This window comes from Harpia harpyja, chromosome 13, assembly GCF_026419915.1.
Source record: "Harpia harpyja isolate bHarHar1 chromosome 13, bHarHar1 primary haplotype, whole genome shotgun sequence".
Lineage (NCBI taxonomy): Eukaryota > Metazoa > Chordata > Aves > Accipitriformes > Accipitridae > Harpia > Harpia harpyja.
In genome coordinates, this window is record NC_068952.1 from 28,538,631 (window position 1) to 28,551,515 (window position 12,885).

The window sequence follows — 12,885 nt, forward strand, 5'->3', positions numbered from 1 at the left end:
CCGACTTGTCAATAATCGTGCATTTGGATGACTGAAATCTCTAATTTGCATATTTGGATTGCATACGCTGTTTTGGCTATTACAAGAGTGGCTTCAGGAGTTGGTGTCGCTCCTGACAGCTTCATCATGAGGCCCAAACGCGTGATTTATAGAGTTCAGGAAGAATTTGTCTACGAAGGTTACGCTTTTACCTGGTTTTAAAATACGAGTGAGAATACCTGTCCGATCAGAGAGTTCTTCTGTTCTTTGGAAACATACAAAAGAAGGCGTTGCATAAATGGGTATTTTGCCTGGGAAGGTAGAATTGGATGAGACGTGTTGTCACGTCAGTGTTCAAAATGCAGCCTAAATGGCCTAACACATTAATTCATGGCGTGGTTTTGTGTGTGTAGATCTAGAAGTTGTCACTAGAATTCCTGCTGAAGTTCCACAAAGAAGAGAAACTGTGACCAGAGAAGGGAGACATCTCTGCTTTCAACTACAAAATCCTTCAGGAACAGCAATATCGACCCTGTGCTACATAAGCAGAAGCAATCAGCTCGTTGTGGGTTTTTCAGATGGCTACCTGTCACTGTGGAATATGAAAACTTTGAAGAGGGAGTAAGTAGGCCTTTACACCTGGCCACACCTGGAGGTGCAGGGGTCTCAATTGTTTGCTTACGGAAGCCCGTTCATTAAAGAGAACCTTTTCAGGGACTGAAATTTTGGGTATAATCTTGGAATGTTTAGAAATCCTCTTCCAAAATAATTATTAAAAGTCATACATGGATTAAGTGGACCTCCTTCTCCCCAGTGGAGTAGGATTCTTTTCCTTCTTGTGCCTGTGGCTCGAGGGATTGTGGAAAGCATGTTTCTTTGGGTTACGTCAAGCAGTTTAGGATGCGATAGAGCTGATTTTTATAAGATGCTTTGTCCGATCAGTAGCGTTCAGGGAAGCCAGGAAATGTGTGTATTTTGATGAACCAGATTTTAGGAATGATTTTTCAGAACCAGTTACTGCAATTAGAGCATACATTGAGAAGCTGAAGTATGTTAATAATGTGGTTTTGGTGATAATATTCTTTAAAGTGTCCAGGATGAAACTAGTGAGACATGAAAAATCAATAGCTGATCTGTGCCTGAAAAGATATTCTTTCCTACATGTCAGCCTTGTCCAAAATAGGGGACTGACCCACTCCGAGGCAACGTTGCGTGTGAATGAAAATTTGCTTGGAACACTTGGAGATGAGGATAAGGGGCATGTAAATCTATAAGCAATAGAAAAATTAAGAGACGATTTTATATCTGCCGAAGGGCAATCACACGTGAAATATGTGACCAAATTCAGGTAGGGATTGGCTTAAGCAAACCTGCAGTGACTCTCCAGAAACTGTTGGATGCATAAATAGCCAGTGGAGGACTAATTGGGTGGCAAGAATAGATTGTGAAGGTACACGTAAGGTTCAGAAGTCTGGAGGAAAAATGCTTTACATAGCATCGGAGTAAAGAAATGAGAAAGTACTTGTGTTCGGCACTGTCTTAAATTTGTTCAGAAGATAGGCTGCATTTTAAGTTCAATATTGAAGTCGGCTGGAACAGGAGGAACAATCTTTTGCCTGGCAGCTGAAGTAATCATTTATGTTCTTCCTCCCCAGGCAGAGGAGGATATACACCCAGGTTATTGCATTTGATGGACAGTAATTTCGTCAGCTCTTGACTGTTGCATAAAAAGTAGTCGCTTCCCTGACTCACTTGTCTGAGATGGAAGTATGACCTTCTGTACTTTGAGGATAAGCATGGAAGGATAAGCTCTTTTCTCAGAAGATGCTTCTACCCTTCTACAAACAGTTAGGGCCCATCGTAGGCTCACCGTTTTGGTTTTTTTTTTCCTCTCTTTTCCCCTTTTCCTTTTTTTTTTTTTTTCATTTTTTCTTTCTTTTTTTTTTTTTCCCCAAACACGTAGGCACCACTCTCAGCTTGAAGGAGGAAGGATTCCTGTCTATGCTGTTACTTTTCAGGAGCCTGAGAATGATCCTCGCAATTGTTGCTACTTGTGGGCTGTTCAGTCTACACAAGAAAGGTGAATAAAAAGTTACTATAAGCCACTGAATGCATTTAAATTTTTTTGTATCTTTGTTCACATACAGTTGATACATGTATATTTGTTTTGTTTATGTAGCTGTGCAGGAGATTCTCTCAGGTATGGAAGGTGTTAAGCTTACAATGCAATTTTTACAGGATTTAGCGGATGTGAAGAGGGACCTACTAGTGCCTACCTTCTGAAAGAAGGCAAAGCAACAGTGGCTATGTTTTCGTGCTTGCATTCTTAAATGATTTCCTTTGTTTCTTGAGGACTGCTTCACGGTTTGTTTGGTACTCGCACCATGGTATTAAAATACCATTAAAAGTAGTTGCGGCTGCAGATCTCGAGCGCTAAACGTGCCAATATAACAGCCGGCTGCCCCTAAAGGAGGGAGGTGACAGTATTGCGGATTACCTTGTGCCAACTTCCACGGTCTTTGGAGCCTTTGTCAGCCAGGTCAGCTCACCTGGCAGAGACCGATCACTGTTCAGCAGCAAAGTCAATGGTTTCCTGCTGGGCTAATGGCCCAAATCAGTATGTGGAAGGGTGCAGTGTGTGTATGCAAGAGAGGGGCTGGAACTTTGGTGGGAAGGGAAGGGGAGAAAGATCTCCCTCTTTCAGCATCAGCAAGCTATTTAATCAGCTCAGCTGTTCATAGAGTGGCAGTCTTTTTAAGTTTGACTTTAAAGCAACAATTTGTAGTCCATACAACATATTAAAGCTTTCAAATTGTATGGTTAGCATTTGCCCCTGAAGCTGTTAGTGTCCAAATGTCCTCCTTTGTGTTACAGCGGCTACACGTGACCGGTTATCTGATGGTTTGGGAAGTGGTGTTTTTCTTTTCAGCAAGAAAACATCAGTCTAGATCTAATAAAATGATAACAAGGCCTATAAAGCAGCTTTGTAATCAAATGTCATAATTCCTACCTTTTTCAGTGAAGGTGACGTTGTGAGTTTACATCTGTTGCAGTTAGCATTTGGTGACAGAAAACGCTTGGCCTCAGGACAAGTCATGTATGAGGTAAGGCGTGCGTGTATGTGAAAAGATGAAAATAGTGATTTTGTCTATGTGAGTACCAGTTAAGTTGTCAGGGGTGATTTTTACCATCAGAATTCAGAGGTGACTGAAAACCCAATCTTTTGCTGAGTCTTCTTGGGCATGTTTTATACTGCTGCATCTCTTGTAGTGCTGTAAGCACTTTGGCAGGTCGATAGGAGAAAGATGCTTTAATCGTTCTCCAGTTTCACTTTTGAACTTCTGCTTTGCTTTATCCTCTTTTAAAAGTTACTTGTAGCTACAGTCTTAGCAGTGGCAAAGACAATACCTTGTACTGTGTGCTGCTTTGGAAGAAAATCCAGTCGTTGACATCCATCCCTCACGTGGCTACTTTGTTCTGTCTCAACGCTTTAATGTTAAAATGGGGGACCTTTTACTATTTGGCAATGCTTTGTCTTGGTCATCTTATTTTCCTGAATAAGGTGTGATGAGTGTCAGATTTCACCTCAGAGGGTTGAAATGTTTCAGCAGCTTTGAAAAATGGGTCTACTAAAAATTCCAGTTTTAAAAAAAGCACACAAAGTGATTCAATAATGTGGTTTGCGTTTGCGACCTGAGAAAGCTGTGCTGTCGTTAGTGTAAGACTTTTAACCCTCTACAGACAGTGCAACCAGTAATACATTCACAGGCTTCTAAGAGGTGTCAGGCGCCAGTCTCTGGATTTGAGATACTTTACTCCCCTGCTGTTCCTGCGTTCCTGTGATGAGCGTTGTGCAAGGTTGAAACAGGAACCGATCTCACAAGGTAGTTGAAGAGAGAACTAAACAGCTGGATCCCCTGGGGAGAAAAGACAGGTTCTTCAGCTAGCTTCCACATGAGCCACTTACACATGTAGCTTCATACCAAGACTTGCTAACACCTACTGCCAAAAAACCCCCCAGACAACTCCCACCTCCCCCCAAAAACCCCCAAAGAAGCATTAGTACAGGATCTGTCTCCTACAGAGGACACTTGGAGTGTCGGAATACTTCCCTGTAGTCACAGATTGGTCAGTACTACATGACTGTCTGCCTGCGTGCCTGGCCGAGTCAAGTTTCTTGTCCGTCTTCCGTGGCAGAAAATTTAAGAGTTGTTCCCAATTGCCAGGCCAAATTTGAGTAAAGGAGGAGGAATCTACTGTTGACCCTTGTTCGTTGAAGAGAGTTCACAGAAGCTTGAAGGAAAGCTTGAAATCTAGTGCATCCAGCCATGGTCATGAAGCGCACCTTTACATTTGTCCTACATATTGCTTGCAGGTGGATAGAGTATACAGCCTCCACTTCCACATCAGAGTCTGACGAGTGCATCTCATTTGAAAACTGTCTTCAGATTTTACGGGTCAATAAAGTCATTACTTAACATCTTCCATGCAGTGGAGTTCCTTAACTTCTTAGATTTGCTTGCCCCAGTGGAGAATTTAAAATGCACTGTTTTGCTTCAGAAGTTGTCTTAGGCAGGAATTGTTTGATATCTTTTTCCCTTCCCCTCAGCCCTAACTTTGGGGGGAGCTGGCTCTTCATAGGTGAATAAAAGTTGAAATCTCTAGCAGTTAAAATTCATCTCTAAGAGGTTGATGGAGTTGTAGTACTTTATCCGACGAAAGGGTCTTTTGGCATGGTGGACCTGTTCAGGACATCTTTTATTATAAACTGTGTTTGGTGATTATTCCTTCTGTAATAAAAATGGGATTCTTTACTTAGGCTTCATGCTAGTTTTTCAAAGAGATGGTTTAGATTTTTCGTATCTACTCTGCACATGTCTGTTATTTCCAAAGTTACTTGATAAAGTAGAATGAACTGTGCATACTTCAGAGGAAATTTTAGCTAGGGAAATGCTAAATTTTGAAAATGTGCAAAGCCCGTTACTATTTGACACTTCATTCTCTTGCATGTCAGATGTAGTTTCTCTTTGCCATCAGAAATAAGCTCATGGGAAATATACAGGACAATATGCATATTATATTATACATATACACATTCTTTCATATTTAGCTATAATGTATGTTTTTATCTCAAAATGACCTTTTCTCTCTCCTTTTATTTTTCCCCCAGGGTCTGGAATACTGTGATGAAAGGTACAGTTTAGATCTTACGGGTGGAGTCTTTCCCTTGAGAGGGCAGACCAGCAATACCAAACTACTGAGCTGTCAGACCGTAGAAAAATTTCGCAACCATGTTGACAGAGAGGATAGTGTTAATGAAGGTTTGTTCTAATGTCCCTGTTTGGTTATTCTAAAATAAATAGTTTTGGAATCTAAGCAATGAATGCTGTTCTGTACCCCAGTCTGTGAGTCTTGAATACCTTTATAGACTAGCTGGTTGGGCTTATTTAAAAAGAAAAAATGGGTGCTTAAGTTATATGGGACTTCTTTAAAGGAAAAAATAAGTTGTATTTTATGCTTGCTGACGTGCTATAGCGATGTATGGTGGGGTCACCTGCATGATGCTTGTCAGTCGTTTTATTCCTCCAGCTGTCATCTTTGAACAATAAGATGATGCTCCCCATTGCTTAGGAATGTTACGTGAATTTTTCTTTCCCTGTTCAAACCTATGTCTGCATCTGCATCCAGCTGGTGGCCGGTCACAAGTGGTGTTCCCCAGGGCTCGGTATTGGGGCCAGTTCTGTTTAATATCTCTGTCAATGATCTGGACAAGGGGATTGAGTGCACCCTCAGTAAGTTTGCAGATGACACCAAGTTGGGTGGGAGTGTTGATCTGCTTGAGGGTCTACAGAGGCTCTATGGAAGGATCTGGACGGGCTGGCTCAATGGGCCAAGGCCAACTGTATGAGGTTCATCAAGGCTAAGTGCCAGGTCCTGCTCTTGGGTCACAAGAACCCCATGCAACACTACAGGCTTGGGAGGGAGTGGCTGGAAAGCTGCCTGGCTTTGGGCCCCTCGCTACAAGAAAGACATTGAGGTGCTGGAGCGCATCCAAAGAAGGGCAACAGAGCTGGGGAAGGGTCTGGAGAACAAGTCTTACGGGGGCAGCTGAGGGAACTGGGGTTGTTTAGCCTGGAGAGAAGGAGGCTGAGGGGAGACCTTACCGTTCCCTACAAGTACCTGAAAGGGGGTTGTAGCGAGGTGGGTGTTGGTCTCTTCTCCCAGGTAGCAAGTGATAGGAGGAGAGGAAATGGCCTCAAGTTGCGCCTGGGGAGGTTCAGGTTGGATATTAGGAAAAATTTCCTCACTGAATGTGTTACGAAGCATTGGAACAGGCTGCCCGGGGTTGAGTCACCTTCCCTGGAGGTATTTAAAAGACAGGGAGATGTGGCGCTTAGGGACATGGTTTGGTGGTGGACTTGGCAGTTCTGTTTAGGGTTGGGCTCAATGAACATAAAGGTCTTTTCCAACCTCACCAACTCTATGATTCTATGATCTGCCTGTCCATTTCTTCCTCTCTAAATCTAATAGGTTCCTACACCTGCAAGTTCTTAAAGCAATAGCTTTCCTTGTCCATATACTCAGTTAAAACTTTTACGATGTCTTTCATTATCTTGCAATAATTAAATGTCCATCTCTGGGTTTACAAATTCAGTTATGCTCTGACCATATTTTTGAGCCTGCTGCAGTGATAACTTTCATGGCCCTTTGTTCTGACTGCATTATTCGCCTTCCTTCTCTTCTTACTGGCCTTTACTTATGTATGATGTTTACAAAGACGACACTTGCATGATCTTTCTAGGCTACTTCTGTTTATCATCTTTGACTTAGTCCTGAAGCGGCAACTTGCATCTCTTTTGTGATGCCATCCTCTATCAACAGTGTGTCAAAATCTAACAAAAACACCTTTGGATTTTCTCCACTTGTGTCGCGTTTCTGAGGAGAGTGCCTCCTAAAAGCTTGTTAAAAACAAACACACACCACTGCTCCACCACACTCGACGTGTGTCCCCCCCCCCCCCCCCCCCCAACCAAAATAAGAACAACAACCCCCCTTTCTGTCTCCTTTTTATGAAGCATGAGGCATGGAGAAATACCTGTAATTTCTCTGATGGTTTCTAATTAGCTTTTATTCAGAATCTGTTCAAGTTAAGTTCTAGGCACACATGAGCTGCTGTTGGATGTGGGTTGAGGCTAGCAATGAAGCCGTCTTCTGAATTATGAAAATAATTGATATCTTCAAAGGCACTTGCAGCAGCTACAAAACGGAAGCGGCACAGATGTTCACAATGAAACATAGTAAAGTGTGTGGGGATCCCTAAATGTAATGATGAATTCAGCAGAGAACAGAGAAACATTTTGCCAAACGAACTGTCGTCTTCTTCCTTACTCTATTAGGGTAAATGATATACCACATCCTTTGCTTACATCTAGAGAATGCATTCTCCCCAGAGAAGACAAACCATTCCACTTACTGAGAGAACTGGAGTATAACATTGTGAATGTTTTATGTTAAAATCTTTATTCCAATTTCTCGTTTGTTGGGTTTGGGGTTTTTGTATTTATTTTGTGTGATAATTGTGTTCGTTCATTCTGAATGTGCTGGAAAAGAGCTATTCGTAAAACCTGTAATTGAGTGCAGTCTGGAAATTAATAGTGCCTGCTAAGTGATACAAGAAGAAGGGGCAGTATGACTGAAACCTGTCACAGAGATGTTTGCTATTCCGTAAATTCTTTTTGTTATTCTTAGCGAGTGTTGTGCTTCATGAGTGATATAACAGAATTAAGCCAAAATAGGAAGTGGTGTTTTAAAAATATCAGCTATAGCGTTATTTTCTACAAACAAGAAACAATGTCTTGTCTTTTACAGTAATATCGCCTGACACCAGTGTATCAATCTTCAGCTGGCAAGTGAATACATATGGTCAGGGAAAAGCATCTGCTTATTTGGGTGTATTTGACATTAATCGCTGGTATCATGCTCAAATGCCAGATTCACTAAGGTATATTTTTATTAAGTTGTTTTCAATATCCCTACAAATAAATCATTTGAAAGTCAGTGTTTAGCTTATGCACTTGCTTGCTTTCAGGCCAGAAGAATTCCTTCAGGATTGCCCCTATTTTGCGTTGTGGTCACTGGATACTGTAATAAGCATGACTTCTCCAAACCCCATTTTGGATATTCTGGTACACGAGCGGAGTCTAAGTCGGGGAGTTCCTCCTTCTTATCCACCACCTGAGCAGTTTTTTAACCCAAGCTCCTACAATTTTGGTGGGTATTTCACTGCTTTTGATAGTGATAAGCTTAAAGTGAGGTCAAATGCCATTTATTGGTTCTCCTGTTCATTGTTTGTCACTCACACCCATCCCAAACCAAAAAGCCCCAAACCCCCACAAGCCCAACCCTTGATTACGTTGCACTAACAAGGTGTTTAATACTGTGACATATCTGACAGTCTGCTGAGTTTGGGGGGTTTGGTGCTTTTGTAATGTAGCCTGTGAAGTGGTGATGGTCGTTGAACTGAAGCTCAGAGCAGAGCACCTCGATAGCACTAGAGATAAAATTTCTACACGCAGTAATTATTTTCAAAAAAATAAGTTTGGAAGTGATCTGATGAAGAAAATGGGTACTCAGTTACAGCTTTCCAGATACTGCTATTTACAAAACGTAAACTGGTCATAACCTAAGTGCGAGAGTATGGAAGGTTGTCAAACGTTCATTGTCTCTGCAGATGGTACGTGCTTGCTGAACTCTGGAGTTGTTCATATGACTTGCACCGGCTTCCAGAAGGAGGTGATCTTTTACTGTATCTTTATTGAGAATGGCAAGAGATGAACCTTTCCTATGTTTTCTATTGTACTGCTTTCAGTGTCGGAGACCATTTTATGCCCATCTTGCCCATCCACACGCATGACGGCAATTGTGTCCTGCCAGTTTTATGCAAATGGTAACATTTTAGGTCCACTCTTGGGACTGTAAAACTACCACTGTCTCCTGTTGAAACACGCTGAGGGATTGAATGTCTAGAGCGGAATACAACGTTGCTGTAGGAGCAAGAACAAAAATGTTGTGGACGTTGGGGAAAGCTGTTACTTCTGCATTACCCATCAGTGGAACTGCCTCCATAGTCCTGAGTTAGGGTTTTGATGCCTGATTAACTTGAAAAAGGAGGGCGGAATGGAGAAAATGAAATATTACTTAACTGTTTGAGAAGAAATGTTTTTTTTTTTTTTCTCCCACACTTGGCCGAATTAAAACTTCCAAGCCACTGCACAGCTTGTGACAAATAATTTTGAATTAAATTTCAGCTCACTAAGTATTTCCAACATAAATCAACTTCTGCAGAAACAAGCACAGAAAGGGTCTTCCAAAGCGTGATTTAAAGTTGTGTGCTAGCTTTAGCTTATATAGAATGTATTTTGTGTCAGTGTTCAGGGAAAAAAAAAGGTCTGTGTATTGACAGAGAAGCTAGAAAATACCTAAAAGGTTAGCCATCGCAACGCTCTAGTTGTTTTACAGGATATTTTTTATAAACCATAGTAGTTAGTTTGGCTGCCGTCTTTAACTCTACGTAGTACTGCTTTTTCAGGTAGTTAACCTAAAGCATATTACCGATGCAAGCTTTCTGACAGTTTAAGTGAATATTTATATTATTTCTCTTAGTGATTATCCAGAACCTTAATGACTGAATAATGCTACTGTCTTAATCTGTAGTTTTTGATTGATGTTTCAGACCTTGAATTTTTTAAAGAAATCTGGTCCTTCTATAAGTGAAGCCATTCATGATAGCTACAACAGGTGTCTTGTAGCTGGCTTGCTGTCTCCAAGACTAGTTGATGTCCAGCCATCCAGTTTGAGTCAGGTGAGTGCATATCAGGGAATCAAGGGGGAAATACATCCGTCTTGTCTGACAGGGCTGTAGAGGCTACAAGACATGATAATCTGATTTTCCTGTTATTCGCAAGTTGCACTGAAATGCAGGTGTTGACTTGAGTTAGCATAAGTTATAGTATTCTTAGGTCCAAACTACTGAGTTGTTTTAGAAAAACCAACAAAACAAACAAAAAAACAAAAAGAAAAAAGTAAAATTTTATGAAGGATCTTTTCACCTGAAAGAAGTATCACAAGACAAAATGAAATAAGCTACTACTTAATACTGCATGTCTGTGCATAGCTGTGCATTGTCCTTACCTTGCTGGTAAGAATTACCACTGCATTATAATACAGTATTCAAACAGCCTAAAATTTAAACCTATTAGAATTTAAACGTTTCACTTCTTTTTCTGTCATTTTAGAAAATGATAACTTGAAGTTTTGGGTGTCTGAACTGCTTCATGTCTTCAGAGTCTAGGAAGCTGCTTGACCTTAGCTTCACTGTTTCCGTGCAAGCGTTGCACCGTTGTATTTGCTCTGTCCCCTTCACGCATTCCTGATGGCAAACTTCTACGTGCAAAATGCGTGACGGGTATTAGCAGAGGATGTTACCGGACATAGTTAATTGGAACTCGGTAAACTGAGACTATACTGCAGAGGCATGCAAATAAATGTTAGAATCAGCCTTCAGTAAGTTGAAAAGTTAGAGGAAAAGTTTAACGTGTTTCTCAGACCAACAAGCAGTCCAGCCTGTGGCTAGAATTAAGAAAAGGAATGTGGAATTAGCTGCGTGTGTACTAGTGGACTTTGTGATGTCTGAATGAGTGTACAGTTAGAAACAAACACTTGCTGTTGCTGGTTCAGATATTGAAAGCATGTAAGATTCTCAGTTCATTTTGTCGGTTACATTTAGGAGGAGCAGTTAGAAGCGGTATTGTCAGCTGCTGTCCAGACAGGTTCTTTAGAACTTCTGACTGGATGCATTAAACATTGGGCATCTGAAGGTAATACTTCTTACGTTGTTCTTATGTTATGTATTTTCTAGTTTGCAATTGTCGATTCATTTCTTTTTTGTTTTCTTTTTTTTAAAGCGCAGCCAAGTTCTGCTGCTAATTTACGGTTTGTTCTTGAGTGGACATGGAACAAAGTGATCTATACAAAAGATGAGTTTGACCAAATATGTGAGTACTAGTGTAGTCATTCTGCAAACATAAAATCGTTCTTTCTAATTGAGCTTATTCAGGAATGTGGCGGTATATGGTACTGCACGGGGTTCTTCAAGCGTACTTTGAAACTCTGAAATTGCTCTGTAGGCTAATGATGTAATATTTATTCTTGAAAAGGTGTTCCGCTGTTTGATGGCTCTCGCAACTTTGTTGACCCGCAGACGTTACAGTCTCTTCAGCACTGCCAGTTGCTTTTGAGCAACCTTAGCACGGTCTTAACCTGTTTTCTAACAGAAGCACAAGAGCTTACTGAAAAAGGTTTGTAATCGTATATATGAAACCTTTGGTATGTTTTACTAAGATTTGGAATTATGCTTGAGTTGTAAGTGTGGAAAGATGAGCTTCTGTTGGTTTTGATGATTGGAAGACAGCCAAATTTAGCTGGGAGAAGGGGCTTAAATCTGAGGAGTTGGGACCACCACTTAATATGTGTTGATTTCAGGGAAATAGTTGGTTGTGGAGTTCATGCAAGTGGGTAGGGGAGGCTACATTCAGCAAGAAGCTGTGTAAGCAGCTGGGTGGAGATTCCAGCAGCCGGATGTGGTAGTGCTGCAAATTATTCCTTTTAATTCTTAGCTAGCAATTTATAATTGCATGCAAATATTGTATTGCCAATTGCTAGAAAATATAAAGGAAGCACAAATGAGTAACTTGTAAAGTAAGTTACTTGAGTTTCTGTAGCTTTTTATGTTATCACTTGTCCTTGGCATATTGAGGGGAAAAGAAGAATATCCCTTTGCTACGGTAAAAATCCCCGCTACGTGAAAAACAAATGTCTTATTCGTGAGTGTATTTAATAGTTCCGGCTTTATTTTTTTTTCTTTTAACCTTTAGTGAATCTGGTTCTTTGTAGGGGTTGCTTTTTGTTTTGGCGGTGAATGTGGGGTTTTTTTCTTCAGGTAAGAAGGTGCTACAGAGTGAGAAATGCAAAGACCACAATTTCTACCGCTTTACTTTTACTCTTTCTATTTGGGATGATGAAGGGGGTTTTGTAAAAATGAAAGGAATTGGATAACAAAAATCATCTTATGCCTTTTTTTCAGGTTTTGCAGACTTGACAAACAAGCAGGTGGTCACTGGCCTCCTTTCTTTGTATGCACAAGTGATCATCTGGTTCTGTCGATCCAGTCTCCTTCCAGAGGGTTTAGGTAAGCATAAACTGTAATACAGTTGTAACAGGGAGACTATCCAGTAAGTGATTCCGATGAACACATGCTTAGCCATGTTTTTGTAAATGTTTTGTCAGTGCTGAAGTTTTGTTGGTGAAACGGCGATTTTACTGTTTTTTCAAATACATAGTGTGGAATAATGCAAGCAGTTTCTTTCCTGGATGTTCCTTAGAAAGAGCAATAAGCCTCTGACTTGAAGGAGTTGCTTGTGTCCACAGCTTGAAAGACTTGGGATTTTAAACAAATTACTATTACACAACAAATACTGGAATGCTTGTTTTTACAGCAAAGGCATTACCTGCGTGTTTGGAACTTTTTATTTATTGCTTGAGGAAAAAATACACCGTGGAAATACTTCTTTATTTGGGTGGATTATAAAGTCTATTGTCAGCCTTCATTGTCTCACAGATGCTCACATGACATGTTTAAGAAACCATTCCCTTTGAGAATTGTCCTTTTTGTAGTGAGCTTCCGCTTACAGTACATGTTCTGAATGCTACCTCAATTGTAAGCTTGAAATGGCACTTGAGACAACAAGGAATTGAGTCTTGGGTCTTACCGCTCCTTTAGCGAAGGCAGAAAGAGGATTGGCTTCTTTCAAAGTTGGAGGCTTGCCTGTGCTTCTTGATGCTTAGCTC

The 12,885-nt window shown here is 40.8% G+C and overlaps 1 protein-coding gene across 2 annotated transcripts in view; it reads left to right on the forward strand.

Moving 5' to 3' along the window:
* LOC128150338 (protein ELYS-like) overlaps positions 1 to 12,885 on the forward strand; it is a 46,946-nt gene that overhangs the window by 12,379 nt on the left and 21,682 nt on the right. For both annotated transcript variants that reach the window (XM_052806453.1, XM_052806455.1), the window contains exons 5-16: positions 393 to 600; positions 1,943 to 2,059; positions 2,999 to 3,083; positions 5,150 to 5,300; positions 7,849 to 7,981; positions 8,069 to 8,250; positions 8,711 to 8,772; positions 9,713 to 9,841; positions 10,766 to 10,856; positions 10,944 to 11,033; positions 11,196 to 11,336; positions 12,122 to 12,226. In XM_052806453.1, coding sequence (XP_052662413.1) covers positions 393 to 600; positions 1,943 to 2,059; positions 2,999 to 3,083; positions 5,150 to 5,300; positions 7,849 to 7,981; positions 8,069 to 8,250; positions 8,711 to 8,772; positions 9,713 to 9,841; positions 10,766 to 10,856; positions 10,944 to 11,033; positions 11,196 to 11,336; positions 12,122 to 12,226 — 1,494 coding nt within the window. The remainder of the gene's footprint in view (positions 1 to 392; positions 601 to 1,942; positions 2,060 to 2,998; positions 3,084 to 5,149; positions 5,301 to 7,848; positions 7,982 to 8,068; positions 8,251 to 8,710; positions 8,773 to 9,712; positions 9,842 to 10,765; positions 10,857 to 10,943; positions 11,034 to 11,195; positions 11,337 to 12,121; positions 12,227 to 12,885) is intronic.